The sequence below is a fragment of the Sinocyclocheilus anshuiensis genome, unplaced genomic scaffold (assembly GCF_001515605.1).
Source record: "Sinocyclocheilus anshuiensis isolate Anshui unplaced genomic scaffold, SAMN03320099.WGS_v1.1 scaffold566, whole genome shotgun sequence".
In the NCBI taxonomy this organism is placed as follows: Eukaryota; Metazoa; Chordata; class Actinopteri; order Cypriniformes; family Cyprinidae; genus Sinocyclocheilus; species Sinocyclocheilus anshuiensis.
The window spans coordinates 1,661,390-1,682,923 of record NW_015542410.1 but is presented as its reverse complement, the minus strand read 5'-3'; the positions used below and the strand labels follow the sequence as shown (position 1 = coordinate 1,682,923).

Below are 21,534 nucleotides of genomic sequence, written 5' to 3'. Positions count from 1 at the left end.
TGCGCACGAATCATTCGTGATCCAGCCTCATCTACAGAAGAAGTGAGTATAATGTTTTGTAATGAATTTTTGCAAATCGCCTTTCCTAATAATGTGCTAATTAGCAAGTTTCACGATGAATGCGGCTAAAGTAAACAGTCTCCCTGAGAGTGGCTCAGAAGAGAGGGGCGGGGTCAGCAGAGCTCATTAACATTTAAAGGAAAATGCTACAAATCTGCATGCTCTGAAAAGAGCTGTTTTTGACAGGGTAAAAAAGGTGTTTTTTACACTACAATTGCGAAATTTTAACCAAACTATGTTACAGACTTTTCATTAAGACCCTAAAGAATCATATCAACTTGTGGAAAATGGGCATTCTATGACCCCTTTAAGAAAAAATTACTTTTGCTCAGAAAGGATGCTGCTTTCTTGATCTTTCTATTTAAAGAATCCTGAAAAAATTTCACAAAAATATTAAGCAGCACAACTGTTTTCAACACTGATAATAATTATAAATGTTTCTTGAGCACCAAATTAGCATATTAAAATTATTTCTGAAGGATCATGTGACACTCCTCACAGAAATAAATTATATTTTTAAATTAGTGCTGTCAAACGATTAATCATGATTAATCGCAACTGTGTATATTTATTATGTATATATAAATACACACACATGCATGTATATATTTAGGAGGAATATGTTATTTTTATATATTAAATGTATTTATTTATAATATAAATTATATGAATATAAATACAGACATGTAAATACGTGTAAACATTTTCAAAATACTGAATGTGTGTGTATATATATATTCATAATAAATATACACAGAGCACACACGTATATTATGCAAACAACAACTTTTATTTTGGATGCGATTAATCGCGATTAATCGTTTGACAGCACTATTTTAAATATATTTTAAAAGTTTTTTTTTATATTGTAATATTTTACAATATTACTATTTTACTGTATTTTCCTAATAAATTCAGCCTTGGTGAGCATAAAATACCTTTTTTAACATTAGCAAAAAGAATTGGGGGAAAAACAGTAAATTGTAAGAAAGGTCTTTGTAGTAAACAAAAATATATTATTATTTATTATGATAAATTGCACATTATTATTCCCTATTAAATGTTTTGAATTTAATCAAATACATGTTTAAAAAGCCCACAAAAAAATTCTAATATATACTGTATACATTTTTATCTTGTTGTCTGTAAAAATGTAAAAATAATATACATCTTTAAAACAAGATAAACTGACCAGAGAAGCAAAATTGCATGAGACATTGAGACTTCAAGAGAATATACAGTAAATATACTATATGTACTTTTGGTAATACGTGTATTTTTCTGACCCCATGTTCTTATTTTTAAGGAAGAAAAAAAAACTTGCTAGATTATATGAGGTTTAAGCTTACAAATAAAACCCAAATATACTGATAATTTTTATTATTACTGAAAAAATTATTTTAAGGTACAGCACAATTTAGTAAAATGTTAAAATGTCCTTTAACACTATAACATTTAAACTTTTCCACCCTGTACCACAACTAAATGTGAAAAAGGGGGATGACATTTGTGTCTGGTGACTTTACCAGGTACATTTTCCAATCATCTCAATGTCTTCAGTCAATCATCTCACCCGCTGCCATTCGTGCCTCTTTTTCTCCATCACTCAGGTCAGTATAGGCATCATTTTCAAGCCGTCTCTCCCTCTCGCGGATCAGATTGGAGCGTCCCGCTCCTCCTTCTGGCCCTGCGGATGGTTTACCCCAGCTCTGCCACTCAATCATGTGGGCCACACGACCCTGAGCCATGGCAGTGGGCTTGGTCACTTTGTCCTTCATTGATCTGGTAACACCTAAAGAGAAAGGAACACAAGTCAGAACCTGTACAGACTCGACATGGAGCTGCAGAAAGGGGCTAAATGAAAGCAGCCAGGCAGTGCATTATGGGATTTTGTTTAATCACGTTACTACAGTAAACTACTGCAAGGCTCTGTGGATGATAACAACTGAATGAGTGATTATGAATGAGCTACAGTCTGTTGATTTGATCAATCGCTGTGCGAGCGGTGACGGAGATGAGATTGGTTGACCATCTTTACAAATACGTTATTCACGAGAGTAATGAATTGCACGAGATTCATAAGCTGTTATGCATGTATGAATAATTAGAGCTGAACTTCTAAACATTTTCTTTAAACAAAATGGCTCATTAGCATGCAAATATCTCGTTCGAACGAGAGACGCATTCGTTTAAAACGTAAGGCTCTGAATGCAAAAGAGAGCTAAAAACAAGGTAGTCTGATGGTAACCTCATTGATGGTTGTGTGATTTTTCTCGAGGCTGCTGACAATGATAAAAACCCCATCTGATGAAGTGACTGCTCTCTTTAAATACTTTGATAAATCACCTCCGTTTGGTCCAGGGGAAAAACAATCGAAAGGTATCACTTGAGCACTTCACCCCATTTACAAGCATTTAAGAAAAACAAGAGAAATACAAAAGATACAGGACATTAAATCGAGAGATATTCAGATACCTACATTTCCAGAAACCTGTTGTGACAATGAGTAGTATCCATGAAAAAAACGACACCACAACGCACAGTTTACTTCACAAAAGAGCACTTCACCTCACAAAACCACAAAACACACTACAATACACAGCTGGCGTCACACCGAAAGACTACGATTCCCAGCAGCAAGCTTGTGGAGATGGATAGTGCACTTACGTCAATCGTTTTTTGTGAACTCTTGTTGGGTCTGACTGGGGATTTCATCAATGGCTAAAGAGGCCATTGACATGCACTAATTAATGGAGGAGGCAGGTGGTGAAACTGGAAAGGGAGGGGGACCCACAGGGGCAGCCATGTTGGCTCCAATAGCCATCTCCTCCTCTAGAGCCAACATGGGGTCGGTTACCAGCTACCGGGACAGACACACACCTGACACACCTGTCAGAGAGGACTTAGCCAGAGCCCCAATCCCATAGGCGTTGGAGTTCCGCTTCAGACTGGGCAAAATGGAGGTGGTGTCTTCCATGGACATCTGACGAAAGAAAGAAAGAAAGAAAAGTTAGGGAAGTAGGAGTAAAAATCAATTAAAGCAATAAGCCACAAAATCACTAACACACAGCCTCATCTGGCTTATTACTTTCATTATACACCGGCAATGGCACTGATAAAGGACACCAAGGCTGAATAAATAATTACATTTATTAATCATAATTGACAATAAACAATCCTTCCGCCAAGTAATATAGTTCATTGGCCTAATTGTAGACTTTTTACTGTTGTGGTAGCAAATTAAACTTAAAACACATTAAAATGATAGTTTAAAAATGAAAATTTTGTCATTTACTCATTTCTTAATTTGTAAGAAAGTAAATGAGGATTGTCAAAATTACAAAAAATTTACCATAAACATGGTTCATTCAACAATATTCTGAATCTTCTAAAGCAATTCAGTAACTTTGTAGGGCAAACTGACTTAAATTTCGTTAGTCATGATTCACTGAATTAGAAAAGTAGTGAAAGCCAATTCATAACCCAATCATTATTTTGAGGATTTTAAATAAATAATTAGATTCAGTTCACAATTTTAAAAATCATCGACTGTAGTTTGCCCATGTCGAGTAAGGTTCCGGCAAAATACCGGAAGTGGCGCGTTCCATGACGGACAGTTATCCATTACCATTTTCTGAAAGGCTGCATGATATATTAAACCAATTTACAAATCATAATAAAGCTTAATGTTATTGTGAATTCACAAATGCTATGATTAAATTAAATAAATATATGCAATTGCAGGTTAAATATATGCGCTTTAATTATTTACATGCGAGTATGTTATGTACCTGAGTGCTCCGTTCACAGTAAATGCTGCTCCACATGAACTGTTATCATTTGCATGTGTGGAGCGTCTCAAACTCTGCATATTGCTGTGAGTTTGGGTTTATTATAACCTTCATCTGGCAACTCAACGTGTGCCAATTCATCAGATTTGTAAGGTAAATCACAGGAGAATACATCATTATCTTTCTCAATATGGCAACTTAATGGTTCATTGCAATTTCAACATAATTGCTCAAACCTCACGCTGAGTTTGTACGTTTTGATGTCCACATATTCAAGAAATGACAGTAGCTGTAGCTTTTCTGTCGTAAAGAAATGACCAAATATTAAACATTAAGTGGATATTTGAATTAAATGTTGTTTAGTAAACATGATTAATTTGCGCAGTGTAAAAACAATCGTAAGGCCATTGACGCCCTCTGCAGTCGTTTGATATAATGCATAATGTACATTAGTTCTATTGTTTATAATACATTATGTATTTTCACAGTTTTTTTCTTCAATACAAAACATTATGGTGGTTTTAGAAGCTTGAAAGCTCAAGTCTGCATTCACTGTAGTTGCTTGGCCCACATGATTCAGATTTGCTCCTTTTGCACATTTGAAAGAAAGAAATTTAAAGAAAAATAAAGTTAAAAAAAATTTTTTAAATAAAGATTGAAAGATTTGCCGGATGCTTAGTGGTGGTGACATTGAGATTGTACAACTGGTGTAGTTCCCTTAGCCTATAGCTTTTTACTTCTGGTCATTGTATTTCAGAATTAATTTAAACTTGTAGGGATGAGTGTTGTTATTGTTAGCTAAAACTATTCAAAATAATTTTTGTAATTAAAAGAAAGCTAAAAAATGAAATACTTGAACTTAAAATATGTCAATGAAAATTAGAACTGAACTCAACTGAACTGAACTGTTGAAGAATAAAAATAAATTAAAGCTAAATAGAAAATCAAAACCTAATGAAAAACAAAAATAAAACCTAATAGAAAATGACAAAAGCACTAAAAGTGCAATAAAAATAAAAAACATGACGATAAAAGTTAATTTAAAATATTAATAAATTATATAATAGTTTTTAAAAAACGCTAAAACATCACTGGTAAGAATCATAAACTTTTGTTGTAACTGTCCTTTTTTCATTTTAAGGTGAGAGCAGATGTCACTAACTCCATGTCATCCACACTGTGTTATCATCTCTCACATCCACTGCCACCTACACGTCACAAAAACAGGCCAAATCTCAGATAACATGACGTGGCCTATCGAAGACAGCTGGCGGACAGCTCAAACCCCCAGAGAAACCTGCCAATGATGGAAAACTGTGGAGTCATGGCAGACATTTAAGGCGAGTCTTATGTTCATACAAACCTTTCAGTATATTAACATCTCCAGTAATTACTACATTTACCTTCACAACATCACCATTGTACAATACCGATCAAAAGTTTGGAATAATTATATATATATATATATATATATATATATATATATATATTATGTTTAATGTTTAAAGCAGTCTCTTATGCTTACCAAGGCTGCATTTATTTGATCAAAAACAGTAATATTGTGAAATATTGTTACAATTTAAAATAATTGTTTTAGCTAAGCTTAAAGCTACATTTTTGGAAGTCATTACTCAATTTTCCAGTGTCACATAATCCTTCAGAAATCATATTGAACAATAGTACTGAACAATATTTCACAATATTACTGTTTTTGATCAAATAAATGCAGCCTTGGTGAGCATAAGAGATTTCTTTTAAAAACATTATAAAATCTTAATTATTCCAAACGTTTAAACAGGAGTGTATCTGTCATAAGATGCTGTCCATGTTTTTTGAGCATTTGTTAAAAAAAATTAGCTGGCTACCCACAGAGAGTAATATGATGGAGAAAACAGATGTTCATATCATTTAAATACGAAAATATCACAAAACAGAGACTGAAAACAAGAGAGGCAGAAAGTATGAAGGGCATAAGGTCAATACCAGACGTACATTCATTCCTTCCCAGGAAAACTCGGCACGTCCTTGCTAGAAGCAAAGCAGATAACAGTTGAAGAATAGATGGGAAAGATACAGTGAAAGAGAAGAAAAGGCATGATTTCAGTTAGCAGGAAACAGCAGAAGGCGAAACATCAAGCCAAGTACAGAACACTAGATCTGGAAGAACAACAGATAAACAGAAAGCAGGAGAAGGAGGCAAGACGCTGTTCATCTGTTATGAACTGTTGTGCAAACTGTTGTGTTAAACAGATAATTCACTAATATGGTGTAAAATATTCATGAATGAAGAACCACCTATAGTGTATCTGTGTTGATGTCTGCCTTAGAAGTCTCTACACTGGATGAGGACAGCAGCAAGAGGAGATGGAGGCGACTTTGATGAGTAGCACTGGAGTAAGTAATCCTAGCCAACCCAAACATTCTCACAGCGAGCGATCGATCGCGTTTACATCACACCCAGCGCAGTGAGACAAACACTGGTGCCAGTACGAACAGCAGCAGCCGCTCATTGTTCATTAAGAGAGAGATCAATGTGAAAGGTTAAACGGAGGTCAGTGTCAGAAAGGCGTTGGCGTGGGGCAAATGTCGGCCCCTTAGAAACTCTGAACAGACTACAGGCACGCTTGGACGGTTCGGGGTCGATCGATTAGTTTCCCACCATCTTAGTCTTTATGGCCGCTTCTGTAACATAAACATGGAGCTGGCTCCTAAAAATACATTTTTGAGGCTGGCTTGCAATTACGGCAGCCATCTACAACTTTTCTGTGGGGGGCAAAAGCAGCTAGGTGCAAATCAAAAACATAGAATTAGTTTTCTTCTCCACCCAGTGATGAAGTAATTAATGTTTTTGCCACACACTCTAAGGTGGAACGCTGTGTAAAGAACGTTTCGGATGGGATTTGTTTTCAAATCAACTTTTAAGTTACAATTATTAACAGAAGATGGCTGTGATTTAATGTACTAATGAGAAGGATTGGGATCTTTGTCGTTTTTTTCTTTTTGGTTTTACTAAAATGTGTCTGCATGGTCAAATTATTGATTATTGATTTTACACATTTTTTAAAAGAGATGAGATGCCAGCAATATTTAAAGTGTTAGTTCTCAAGTCAAATGTCACAAAACTAATACAAATGAACACAACTATAAATGTGATATGGTTGAAAAGTTATGTAAATAATAATAGATACTGTAATGAGCACTTTTATCAGTCCATGATTATGCTTTTCTTATTGATTTTATTCCGTTATTAAATCAAATGAGATTCTAGTAATACTTGAACTGGTATTTCACAATGCAAGCATAAATAAACAACTATATATGTAACATAATTAAAATTCTATACAAATAACTGAGGCGCTGCTACTATAATGAGCACTTCAATCAGTCCATGGTCGAATAATGTAATACTTGTAACATTTAACTTGTAACTTTTAGACAAAAAGGTCTAAAGTAAAATTTAGCAACAGCTTAGTTATCAAATGAAGGTCAAAATCAATAAGGAGCACTGTAAATAATAAACCACAATCCCATGTATTCCTATTAGAGGAGATTTCTCAGTCAGAAGTTAGCTAGGTAATTTGATGCTTATACTTTTTTCGAGGTTGTGTGAGGATAAAAACACATATTTTATTTAAAAAACACACATACAAGTCTGTGAAACAAAATAGTCCCATCTAGGGCCTTTCAGTTCAACCTATAATAGTTTATTTTTGTGAAGTTCCAGGGCATTTGAGTTAGCACTAAGATAACTAAAATAGCCTTGCTACTTAGCAACTAGCACCTGATTCTTGAGAGATTTCCATTGCTAGGCAATCTTTTATGACATAAATTCGTACTTTTATTTTTGTTATTCTTAATTTAGCAACCAGCAAGTGGCTTTTCGAGTGCGGCTCGCTAACACAAACGCATACACGCACAACACAATTGGCTCCAGCGACAGTGGGATGACACCACCTCCTGGCGCGGCTTCTTAACTCTGCATTGAGATATTAAACATGCTGTTTGGTTTGGACTGCTACCAGAACCCAAATGGTAGATTTTGAGCCAAATTCATCTGTGGATGAGCAGAGCGACAAGCCAAGAGCTGTTGCCCTTGGGTAGGACGTGAACACAGGCGGCAAACAGGGAAGACGGATGAGGCTATGCCTTCCCAGGAGACAAAGCCGTTACGGCAATACTGTACGGTAATGGCTGGGCTCTGGGGTCCGGCTCTCGTGGCCTTGCTGAGAATCTAATATAGAGGCTTTTCAAATACACATTATACCATCACGCTTTCTCTGACTTTCAGCGCTACAGGGCGGCAAGAAGTGCGTGTGGCACGCAGGGGGTCTTCGTGTTAGCTAAAGACTTCATTAAAGTGCCATGAGGCACAAATGTCAGCACTTGGTAGGTATAATAGCTTCGGACAGAAATGCAGACGTCGCACAAGTATCATCTTGGCAAAGGGACGTCATGTAGATGTGATCCTTAGGGCTTAAGCTCACAACATGGGACAGAGGTTTGGTGCAAAGCAAATCTTAAATATGCAAAGCGCTGTAGTTTTACTTACCTGCTCCCCATCTTTCCGAACGGGAACTGCATCCACCGCTGCAGGGAAAGAGAGAGACAGACAGAGAGCGAGATAAGGGAATAGGCATGTGGCTTATGCAACCTTTACCGAATATGCTAAGTCAAACTGACAGCTCCTCGCTACATTTTCTGCTGACATTCACACAAAGACCTTAAATTAGATTAATTATCCATCCGAAACTGCCAGCACTCTGTGGGGAAGGAGATTTGTTGCATCACGCTTTTATATCGCATCATTCCTATAAAATGATAAAAAACATTTAGTGATCGTGCTGCTTGATGCATTTATACAAATTATTAGGCATTGTATTTTAAGAAGAGGCTTCCAAGAGATGCTGAATTTAAGATTAACTGTAGAAAAAAAGAATTCGGACATCTTTAGTATTAAAATCGTATTCATTAGATTCATAAATATGTTTATTTTGTATTCTAGCTTCCTGTGTATTTGCACTTCTGAATCATTTTGATTATGTTGATGGTGTGTGTGTGTGTGTGTGTGTGTGTGTTGACAGTGACTCATTCAAAATGACAAACTAGAAATGACACGTAACCCAGTTTGCACTAACATTTTGAATGATGTGCCTGAAAACAATCACCCTGTAACATTAGAGACTGCATAAACACATAATATTGAAGCATAATGACTGTTTTTGAGACAAAGCAATAAATGGAGCCGTAGCGTTCAGTGATGAAACTATGGTCCATGAGGCCAACCAGCAATCAAACAATCATCTGTATCAAACGTATTAACAACAGTATGCAAACATGCAGGTGCACTGTAGGGCTATATAAAAGATGTTTCGACTGGTTTAGACAACGGCACACTTGCTGCTCATGCTGTCGCCTTTAGCGAGAGTAAGGATATGTTTGCAAAGAATGATAAATGGCTGTAAAGGAGAGATTGTGTGGAAGCCATTACAGCATGCGGAGATGGTTTGGTTGTGTAGGCTAATTGCTAACTGCGGTCACTGCTCCCCTCATTTACAACAATCCAGATTCATCAATTCAATGAAGAACAAGAGTAAAACCTAGTGCATGCTGTGCCGTTTTTTCCTGCTACAATTGCCACTTGTCAGATTGTACAATATGAGCCCAATGAGACTTTGCGTAAAGCTGCGTTCACACTGTGAGACTTTGCCATCTGACACAAAGTTTGGAAATCATGAAAGATTTATCTTGTTTTATATGGTAAAATCCTTGAAAATTGTACAGTAGGCACCTGGCTTAAAATGCTAACAGACTTTCAGAAATGCATCACAAAAGCCCTATTGGGATGGTAATTGTCTCTCAAGGGGAAGACTGAAAAAATTAATTTGTATGACTCTTCAGTGATAAAACTGTGTGTTTAGATGCAGATTTATTCATGGTGGAAGATTTGTGAAAATGCACTTCTCGTGTAGTCAGTCACATGTTTAACATTTATTTAAATATTCTATTTAATAATAGGAATGATTTTCTGTCTTGCATTTTATCTCTTTAAATGATGGATGCTGTTTTAAAGATTAGCAGAAATTTGAAGAAACAAGTTAACAGGTATTTGGTTGACTAGTAAAATGATTAGTCTTGCAAACCTTGATTTATATAAATGTATATAAGACATTTTAATATTTTATTGCATACCTGTTGCTGCCATAACAATGGCAAATTTCAAAGACTTACATGATTTTTGTTTTCTTTTTCTTCTTAGCAGCTCCCACTCGCTGTAGTGGAGCAGTGATGTATTATTATTCCTGTAAACCGATTCCTGCATTTCAGAAATAAAAGTCTATTTTTTAAATGCATGCATGCTGAGCACGCCACACTCAAAGATCCAAGTCTGATGACTTTTCCATATGACAAAAGAAGTCTTTTATGATTCCAAAAAGTCTGAAACAGCAAAATCGTGGCCAAAATTGTGCTGTGAATATTGAAGAAATTCTGCATGAGAACCTTCACAGTGCACATGTACGTAATTATTAGTGAATGAGACCCTGTCTAGCTGCAGTACACATGCTCTCTCACTCCCCCATCTCTCTCTATTCAATTTAGGTCTATTTAATTTAGCTCAATATCAGTGAAATTGAGTTTAGCATTGGCTTGATTCATTGAACTCATTTACAACAGTCCTAAACTATTGACGCAATAGAATAACAATATTGTGATGGGGTTAATCACATCAAAACAGAATGTACCAGTCCTTGTTCTATCTGCATCTGATTTTTTTCTTTTTTTTCACTCGAGACTCCAGACTGATTTGGATCTCAGAATGCATTAATTGCATCCCGTGCATGTGTGTGTGAGTGTGTGTCTTTTAATTGCTGGGCTCTCTCTCTGTAAGTACAGCAGAGCCTTTGGGCCTCAGGGCCATTTCCTCAATCAACCTAACCCACTCTGGAGAGATGGATAGAGCCATGCAGAGCAGCGCAGCTCTGGAGGAGACCAGTGAACAAGAGTGAGGAGTAAATAGAGAAAGACCGATAAAGTGAGTTAACGTAAAGCAGATCTACTCATAAGACCAGACCAGAATATCAGCAACAATGACTAGATAGGCAGACAGACAGACAGACAGACAGACAGACAGACAGGTAGATAGATAGATAGATAGATAGATAGATAGATAGATAGATAGATAGATAGATTATACAATTACACATAAAATGAATGATAGATTGAACTAAAGACAGAATAAATGATCAATTTAACTATAGACAGAAAGATGGATAGATAAACAGACAGATAGAATGAACGATAGATTGAAACAGACAGACAGGTAGAATGAATGATAGACTGAACTAAAGACAGAGAAAACAGAGATAGTTAGACAGACAGACAGATTGAATGATAGCTAGAATGACAAGCATACAATGAATGATATTTTGAACTAAAGACAGAAAACAGATACATAGACAAACAGAGAATGAACCATAGATTGAACTATAGATAGATAGATAGATAGATAGATGGATAGATGGATGGATGGATGGATGGATGGATGGATTGCCGCACATCCCAGCTGTCAGGACCCATAACTTTCTATCCGTCCATTCCACCATGATGTTGTTACGGACAAAACACTTCCACTCATGCAGGAAAACACATTGAGAAAATCCCAAGAGACATGAAGGATAAGCCATCGCATCCAAGGTCGCTAAGCGCCACATGGCCGCTGCACTGTTTACCCTGCCCATCTACATTTATGTCTGAGTCTGACACTGAGCATTATGAGGGCCGGAGCTTCAGGGGAAAGGAAAGAGAGAGCGAGAGAGACGGAGAAAGAAGCAGTCAAACGGGATAAACAAATCTGCATGTGATGAGGATAAAAGCTAACGTCAATGCACAGTGAATGACAAGGAACAGGATGAAGATTCCTAGACACCCGGCGTAAGCCTGACGGTATCACGGGGAGAAGCAGCAGAAGATCTGCATTGCCAACAACCAGATGGAGGAACAACTGGACCATGGGACAATCTGGCTTGACAGATCTCACCGCCTAACACGTCTGGGAACGTCTTTGAGATTTTATTCTACAGCAAAAGGTAAAGGTGGAGAGAGGGAAGAAAAGGGGACAAATAAGGAATACAGGCTGGAACTCTGACACACGGTGACGCTCACAATGACTCTGATTAGGAGCGAAGTCCAAGAGGCTGACTCACCTCAGTACTGGGCCAAAAACACATGGAGAGGAGGGGGAGGGACAGGAAATACAGAGACAGAGAGGATGAGAGAAAGACTGAGACACCGAATGAAGGAAGGAAAGCTATGCTATGCGATATAACAAAGAAAAACTTGAGGACGATAGAGGGTAGGCGTAAAGAGATTAAAATGACACTGAGTTAAAAGACACAAGAAAGAGAAAAGAGTCAGAGAGAGGCTCAGAAAGAGTCAGAGGGAAAGCACAGAGTTACAGACCATCAGAGTGAAGAAGGGAAGACAAAATGGGTATTTACACTTAATCGATCAGATTGCTATCCGACTGGGTTTGTGTCTAAGCAAAATGGATATTAATCAGATCTGCTGTTCCCAGACTATATGGATGCTAATGCAGAGCAGTGAATTTTTCTGCTGAATGCTCTCTTCGGCTCAAATGGAAAATAGTGTTTGAATTCTGAGATCTGGAGGAGCACATTTTTATATTTGGCCGGAACAAGACGCATTTACACAACTCAGAAACATCTTGTATGTGTTTTAAACCACTTCTGCGGTGGTCTGAAGGTATGTATACACGACAACGATTATACTAAATACCGAAAAAATAATAATTTTGCATCTTTGAAAAGTTTCACGTACAGACATCAATGCTGTCAAAACAATCCCAGTTCAGATGGATCTGCAACAACGAATAAAACCCTGTATTTTGCATGCCAGGCCAGTAGTTGGCAATGTCACTTTGCAAAAGAAAACACTACACCTGTGCATGCACACATTCCTATAGACCGAACATGTAATATGAATGTGCATGGTGTCACCATTTTCACAAATTCATGTTTTTGTAGTTTACACAGAGACGACAAACGTATTGTTTTCAAAAACATGCACTTTGAAACCCGTTTTCAAAAGTTTGTGTGTGCAGGCCCCCAAAACGCCAATGTTATGTAAATGAACGGGTTAAAATCCCATTTCATTCTAACATTGTAACATTGCAATCTAAAAACAAAAATAAGGCTTTTAAAGCAGAAGTTAAATTCACTAAACTAAAAATGAAAATAAATGAGAACAAAACCATGATTTGTGTTAGGCTATTTTGATTATTCCATTACAGTCACTTTACAGTCAGTGCTATCATAAAAATAGACTTACTTGTAGGTTTAAAATTCTACATGTCACATTTATTGTCCAACTACAAATATTTCAGCGAAATGTATATTGTAGTCAGAATTATTGCGCTCCAATTTAATTGAGCTCGTCTGTTTGGCGCGCATGCGTGCGTTTGCGCTCGTTCACTTGAAGTTTAGCGAAGAATCCCAAAGCAGACTATGGAGTCAATATAATGCCACATATATATGCAAAATAATAACGTCCAACTCATAAATGTTCAGACTTTGGATTAATTATTCATTTTTGTTTTGCACATTTTTTTTGTCGTTTATTGTTCTCTACTGTGTTGCTTAGCTATTTATTCCTGAAAAAAATATCAAAATCAGAATTATGGTGTAATTAATACAAATGTTTTATGATTACCCCAAGTTTATTGGTGTTGCTCTCTTATTCAAATTATAAATTATATAACTAAACAAATAAATAATTGATTAGGTGAAACTGACACTGCGATTGAATTTGTCGTTGTATCATACATCCTAGTGCATACATGCAGTGTGGTGAATTATTATGGCTTATTATAGTCTATTTAGGGTATTTTAGTAATTTAAAAAACATGGGTTATCTTAAAACATTTTATTATAATATTACACCACCCAAATATGTATTTATTTCCTTGTAATTCTCGTTGTCATTGCAGGCTGGTTTATATTCACCATTAAGAAAAGTGATTAGTGTAACCTGCTTAAAAATAGCCGTGAACTTAAAACAACAGGACAAAAACATAGTTGATGACTACAAAATAACCATTTTATGACTCTAGACATTGTGAAGACAGTGGCATAATGCGGTGACATAGGTTTTTTAGCCATACCAAAACAGTAGTCATGTGCATGGGTAAATTTGACCCGCTGGCGCCAATAAAGCTTTGATTATGCTATATGACAGGAATTTTTACTGGAAGTGCAGTTTAGAGGATGAATTTAACAATAACCCTATAAATACCCTAAGCCTATAATTATAAATACTAGAATTATAAATTAATGATTTGCGTAGTTTCATTTGTAAATGAAAACACCACTCATTTATCGTCACATACAGGTGTAAATGCAATCATAAAGTCAAAACGTTATTGGCATAATTGTCAGGCGTTTACAGTGTTTGCAAAATATATGGTAGCATATACTATCAACTAGAAGTTGCCGGCCACTTACTTGCATGTATTTCGACTGAAATTAAATCTGACTGACAGGACTCTCTGAACTGCAGTGCGAACAAACATGGTGGCGCCCATCTCACGTTACAGATCATGATCAAGATCATTTAGAATGGTTTTTAAATGACAAAACACACTCATTTACACATATTTGTGAATCGGAATATCAGATTGTTCATGACATGGTATGCAAGTTTGTGAATATTTTAAATAAAAAAGGAAAAACGAAATAAAAGCGATCCATCTGTCATACAGTTTATTGTGGCCGTGGTGTGTCACGTGACAAGCCTGATGCGTCGCCATGGAAACAGTAAGGGGAAACGTTCTAAAATAACGGTTGCCTTTAAAAAAACACACTCTGGGGGGACCGCTTGAATATTTTAAACTCACCACTGAAAAGGTTAAACAGCGCGAGTAGCCTAGTGTCTCTGTCAGCGGCACACTCAGCCTTTCTGTCAGAGCATCTGACGGGGCGAGCCGTTTAAACTAATATGCGAAACGAAACTATAAAGGCCCTTTCACACGGTACGCGGTAGTCACGAGTGTCTAGTTCAGGGGTGTCCAATCTCGGTCCTGGAGGGCCGGTGTCCTGAAGAGGTTAGCTCCAACCCCAATTAAACACACCTGAACCAGCTAATCAAGCTCTTACTAGGCATACTAGAAACTTAAAGGCAGGTGTGTTGAGGCAAGTTAGAGCTAAACTCTGCAGGACACCGGCCCTCCAGGACCGAGTTTGTGCAGCCCTGGTCTAGTTCATTCTCAATGGGAGACATGCGGAAAGCGGCAAAATGCAGGCGGTTTCGCTGGCGGCGCGGAGTCAGAGCGCAAGCGGTGCTCGTGCACCCAAAATCCTCAGTAGCCCCTCACTGCAGAACAAAGATCCAGGGGGCGGGGGTGGGTCCACATCTAGGGGGTGGAGATGGTAGGTTTAGGGGTGGAGATGGGTGGGTTTAGGGATCAGGGGGTGGAGACGTGTAGGTTTAGGTATATGTAAGGTGGGAGGAGTTGGATCTGGATCCAACCTCGCCCCCTGGATCTTGTGTTCTGCAGTGAGGACCATCTCAAAATCCTGCCACTTCCACAGGCACGGCGCTTCGCGGCAGGTGATACAATAATATTTTTTATCTTTGGCGGCAAAGATAAAAAATATTTTATCTTTTTGTGAGAGGCAGCGGCAGCCGCATCGGTTTCAACCAATCAGTGAACATTTAACTGAACTGCCTATTGGAAAAATAGAGGAGAAGATTGTTTTACGTGTAATAGATTTCCCAGAACTGCATGACCCATCTAAAATCTCATACAGAGACATAAATCAAATTATATTTCATTCAAATTTTTACTTCAATCGTGACCTCACAGGTAGGCCTATGCTCTTTAATCATCAGAAACAACTTCACTTGTGCCAAACGAAAGAAAAGGTAACTAATGACAACAATTAATGGCAGAATGACACAAACACAAATTTCCATTATGTTTTATTTAGTTTTTAGTAAATATAAAGGTGATGTTGACAGTTGTAACTATGGCAACGTCCGCTCCGAGACCACAACACGACCACCGCCTCAACTGCACAAAACGCTTCCACTACAAGAGAAAGCGGCAGTAGCGCGATGATTCCACCGCTTGCTGCGTCCCGTGTGAAAGGGCCTTAAACCAGGGTTCCTCAATAGGCAGCCCGGGGGCCACATCCGGCCCGTGAGAGAAAAATGTTTGGCCCACGTTCCGCCCACTGACTCTAGTAGATTACAACAGAGACCACACACTTTCTGCAGGATTGCTTCCAGGAATTAATTTTCTTCATAGTGATTTCAAAAAATGTGTGCACGGTGTATTTCAGGGTTCCTCAATAGACGGCCCGCGAGAGAAAAATGTTTGGCCCACGCTAATGTCAAATAATGTGGCATGAAAATTCAAACGCAGCATCAGAAAGCGACATTAACTTACATTGTGTCTACACCGGACGCGAGCTGCGCGGTGCGACGCAACAAAATACAATAGAATCAGCGAGATAATCAGTGACGCTGTCAACACTGTGTGCGGCGCGGCGCGGTGCGGCGCGGCGCGACAAATCCCCGACAGTAAACTGCTGACTCGTTCTACACTGAACAAAATTATAAATGCAACACTTTGTTCATGAGCTGAACTCAAAGATCTAAGACTTTTTCTATGTACACAAAAGGCCTATTTCTCTCAAATATTGTTCACAAATCTGTCTAAATCTGTGTTAGTGAGCACTTCTCCTTTGCCGAGATAATCCATCCACCTCACAGGTGTGGCATATCAAGATGCTGATTAGACAGCATGATTATTGCACAGGTGTGCCTTAGGCTGGCCACAATAAAAGGCCACTCTAAAATGTGCAGTTTTATCATACAGCACAATGCCACAGATGTCGCAAGTTTTGAGGGAGCGTGCAATTGCCATGCTGACTGCAGGAATGTCCACCAGAACTGTTGCCCATGAACTGAATGTTAATTTCTCTACCATAAGCCGTCTCCAAAAGCGTTTCAGAGAATTAGGCAGTACATCCAACCGGCCTCACAACCACAGACCACGTGTAACCACACCAGCCCAGGACCTACACATCCAGCATCTTCACCTCCAAGACCAGCCACCCGGACAGCTGCTGCAACAATCAGTTTGCATAACCAAAGAATTTCTGCACAAACGGTCAGAAACCGTCTCAGGGAAGCTCATCTGCATGCTCGTCGTCCTTTATCACAACCCTGCTAAAAGTGCCAGTACGTGCGCTCATTGGCGCCCCTTCAGCTGGTGGCGCCCTAGGCGACCTATGCCTAGAAACGGCCCTGGTTCGCAGTGAGTTAACAGTTTTAACATACCACAAGTTTGCTTTAATTTATTTTCAAGATCTGAGGTAAATATCTATTGTTGCTTTCACTATGGCTATAAAGATAACGCAAAATAATATTCAAACTCCCATTAGACACTTTTAACATTGAATAAAGCACATAATTATTACCTGAGATTATCACTGTCATATTTTGTATGTTATTCCTGCCACGACGTCGCAGAAAATAAAAAATAAAAAATCCCGTGTCGCTTATTGTCACGTGTCGCTGTCGCGGGTGGTTAGGACAAAAACTACATGGAAAAGATACTTTTTATTGTAAATATCTATTGTTGCTTTCACTATGGCTATAAAGATAACGCAAAATAATATTCAAACTCCCATTAGACACTTTTAACATTGAATAAAGCACATAATTATTACCTGAGATTATCACTGTCATATTTTGTATGTTATTCCTGCCGCGACGTCACAGAAAATAAAAACTGTTTCTAAAATAGAATCCCGTGTCGCTGTCGCGGGTGGTTAGGACAAAAACTACATGGAAAAGATACTTTTTATTGCATCGGACTCACGATGCCGTGGCCGAATGCCCATCTGTATGCGTTTCCCCCGCTGAAGATTTTGTCACAAGTGCTGCACAAAATCAGAGAGGAGAAGGCTTCAGTGTTATTAGTCGCTCCGTACTGGCCGAACAGGCCTTGGACTGCCCATTTACAGACCCCTGTACGCCTGTAAATGGGCAGTGTTTGAGAGATGGTGTGAATCAAATGGTCGGGACCCGGAGAACTGCCCCGTGTTTGACATTCTGAATTTTTTGCAACAATGAATGGACGGCGGCAGTATGCCCTCCACTCTTAAGGTTTATGTTGCAGCTATCTCAGCCTTTCACGGTGCTATCGACGGGCGCTCAGTGGGAAAACACGATCTAGTGATCAGATTATTGAGAGGTGCGAGAAGACCCTCTCGCCCTCCTACACTGCCATCCTGGGATCTGGCTCTGGTGCTGGGGGCGCTAGCCCTCCCGCCCTTCGAGCCACTTCAGACTGTTGGCTTGAGGGAGCTCTCGCTTAAAACCGCGCTGCTGCTCGCCCTTGCTTCAGTCAAGTGCATGGGGGATTTGCAAGCGCTCTCTGTGAATGCGGACTGCATGCAGTTTGGACCAGGTGATTGTAACGTCATGCTCAAGCCAAGATTGGGCTACGTGCCTAAATCGCTCTCGACACTGTTCAGAGAGCAAGTGGTGGCGCTTTCTGCTTTCACTCCAGAGTTGGAGACTTCATTGGATGCCGCCCCGAATCAGGTGTTGTGTCCGGTGCGGGCTTTGCGAGTTTACATCGACCGCACGACTCAGTTTCGGCAATCTGAGCAGCTGTTTGTATGCTTCGGAGGCAGCGCTAAAGGGCAGCCTGTCTCCAAACAACGGCTATCACATTGGGTGGTTGACACTATTGCCTTGGCATATTCCAGCCGGGGAATGCAATGTCCTATTGGTGTCAGTGCCCATTCGACGAGGGCGGTTGCCTCCTCGTGGGCGTGGACTAAGGGCGTTTCTATCAAAGATATTTGTATGGCGGCTGGATGATCTTCGCAGAATACCTTCACCAGATTCTACAATTTGGACGTGTGGTTATTAGCCTCACAGGTCCTGTCGGTGAGTACGACCCATGGTTCTACCTGCAACCACTAGCCGTTTGACAGTGCTGGTGGTTTTCGACTAGGTCATGTAGGGGGATCAGGGGCAGGGCCATCGTCAAATTCAGACCTCTATGCGTGTATATTGGTGTTAGCACTGTGCCTGGCCTTGCCGCTCACATGCTTCGTTGCACTGTTATATTACATACTTGTATGCATGCATTTGATATGACTATAATGCCTTTGTAGGGCGATGGCGCTGCATCTCTCTCTCAATAAGAGACCTGCCATCGGACATGGATTCGGAGTAACCTGATTGGATCCCTAGCGGGAATCTACATCCAATCCCCTCGAGGCATGTCGCAGGGTCATATTTGATTGGTTTGGGATTATTTTTAGTGTCTTGCAAGAACTGTTCATGTTAGCTCCGCCGAGGCTGAGCCTTTTTACTTCGCTGCTTCCACGGCGTTGTTCTATACAGTCCCCAAGGCGTTAACGCCATGTCGAGAGACCGTTCTCGAGAGATAACGTCTCTGGTTACTGTCGTAACCTCGGTTCCCTGAGAGATGGGAACGAGACATGGCGTTGGCCACCGTGTTCACTGCTCAGGTCTGCTGTGCTGTTGGTTCAGTCGGAAGATTCTGAGCTTATGCCGCCAATACGGCGCATTATATAGTGGCGACTTGGCTGGCATTGGCCAGTGACAGTTGCAATTTCACTGGCGTTGTGCAATAAGATTTCAGTTAGGTTAGGAAGGAAGGGAGTCCCCAGGGCGTTAACACCATGTCTCGTTCCCATCTCTCAGGGAACCGAGGTTACGACAGTAACCGGAGACGTTTTATGTTTACGCGGCAACGCGTAAAAAGACAGTATAAGTCATTATAATCTGTAATTATGTCCCCACTGGATGCAACAAATGCCTCGTTTATAATGGGTTTTAATGTTTTTGTCTCGTCGCTCCGGCCTGACAGGGCATCACAGTATGGTAAGGGGTGTAACATTTCCGTCACACGCTTGAGGTATTCGGCCAATCACAACGCACTGGATAGCTGGCTAATCAGAGCACACCTCGCTTTTCAGACCGATGAGCTTTGTAAAAATCGACGCGTTTCAGAAAGGCGGGGCATAGAGGATAAACAATAACAGTAAATAATGTACAGTATGTGGAAAATAATGTCTTTTTTTAACCTTAAACCGCATAAACACATTTCATTACACCAAATACACCAAATAATATTATTTTTAGCAACATCATATGATCCCTTTAAAAAGTCATTTATTCCTATGTTGGCAAAGCTGATTTTTTTAGCAGTCATTATTCCAATCTTTGATAAATAGAAAGTTCAAAAGAACAACATTTATTTGTAACAATGTATAAATATATAATGATAATGATAATCACCTTTTTTTGTGATTTATCTGTGCCATATATCTAAAGGATTGCATTACTAACTTAACCAAAATCTTTCAGTTACAAATAGAGCTATAAAAGAGATAGCAAGAAAGAGTGAACATTTTATTGCATTTCATTATGGTATTGACTTGTGAGGCTGAACATTTCTTCACTTGGGACTTAAAACTCACCTCTAAATTATCGGTTTATGAAATGACCTTCAACCTAATATTAATGGAAATCTGCAAAAGAAGCAACTGCTTCTGCTGTCTCAAACTTAGTTTGAGCGAACAGACAGGTGAAAGTGGATGGCAGCAGCTTAAAATACGAAAAGTCAGGGGGCACTTTTAGAATAAAACCTAAAAGTAACCTGAGGATTGGTTCCCCTTATGGACAGCACTGGATAAGAAGTGATAAGAGGTACAAATTCACCAGAAGACATTTGAGAACTTCCTGTCTGTCACTCCCTGGGCCTCCATCACCCTCTTTCTCTCTCTCCCTCCTTCCCTTCATTCGTCTGACTCATTCTTTGCAGTCCTTCTCTCTCTCTTTGTGATTCCTCCTGCCCCTTTTGCATTTTCCTCATCCTCCTTAAGGAGTAAACCTCTCAATCATACTGAGCCAGTCACCTTGGACCGTGTCTGTCACCACACAAGCTGGATCATGCAATCACATTCAAACGCACACACATGCAGAAGATTGAGTGTATGTGTGTGTGAGAGAGATAGAGAGAAATGTAGAGAGAAACCATCTGCATGTCAGCTTGTCTGTCCCTCTTTCAGAGCCTGAAATTAAATCAATACAAAGAAGCATCCCTGAGTAACGCAATAGCTCAGAACAGAACAAACACGTACAGAGAGCGACCCAGTGCAAACATCGGCATTAGTGCCAAGAGCTCAGCCATCCACCTGATGCCCTCCCAAACACACCTACACGACAGTTCTCACCCACAATCCTGTGATAAACAAATACACACGCCGCTTTACCCATCTATATGTACATTTATTCATTTAACAGATGCTTTTACCTAAAGAGACTTTGAAAACACAAGCAATTTATCATAAAGGACTCAATAATATAAAATGTCACAAATTTCAATAGTAAAACAGATCACTATACAGCTAGAGTAGACAAGAGCAGAAAGAAACGAGAGAAAACTCTTTTATTACACAGCAGTGTGTGACTGGACTTTCAAGCTTGCCAACACACACTTCTCTTGTTATTATTCACTCCTGTCCTGTGAGACACTTACTTGGGATTGAACAATAAGGTCAGATCTTTCATCATTCGGCTACAGTGCTCTGGAATATGTATCATGGAATATATA

General features: G+C 39.2%; 1 protein-coding gene across 6 annotated transcripts in view; it reads right to left on the bottom strand.

Annotated features, from left to right (window-relative positions):
* The window catches only part of LOC107693361 (protein FAM131B-like), a 28,591-nt gene that overhangs the window by 4,976 nt on the left and 2,081 nt on the right, over window positions 1–21,534 (bottom strand). Inside the window, exons 2-5 of one of the 6 annotated variants that reach the window (XM_016492709.1) lie at window positions 8,401–8,438; window positions 5,844–5,879; window positions 2,941–3,043; window positions 1,634–1,852 (exon numbers count right to left, since the gene is read on the bottom strand). In XM_016492709.1, the coding sequence (XP_016348195.1) occupies window positions 1,634–1,852; window positions 2,941–3,043; window positions 5,844–5,879; window positions 8,401–8,438 (396 nt within the window). Of the gene's footprint in view, window positions 1–1,633; window positions 1,853–2,727; window positions 2,903–2,940; window positions 3,044–3,851; window positions 3,866–5,843; window positions 5,880–8,400; window positions 8,439–21,534 lie in introns of those variants that run through there. The other 5 variants (XM_016492710.1, XM_016492712.1, XM_016492711.1 and 2 more) reach the window with 5 other exon arrangements.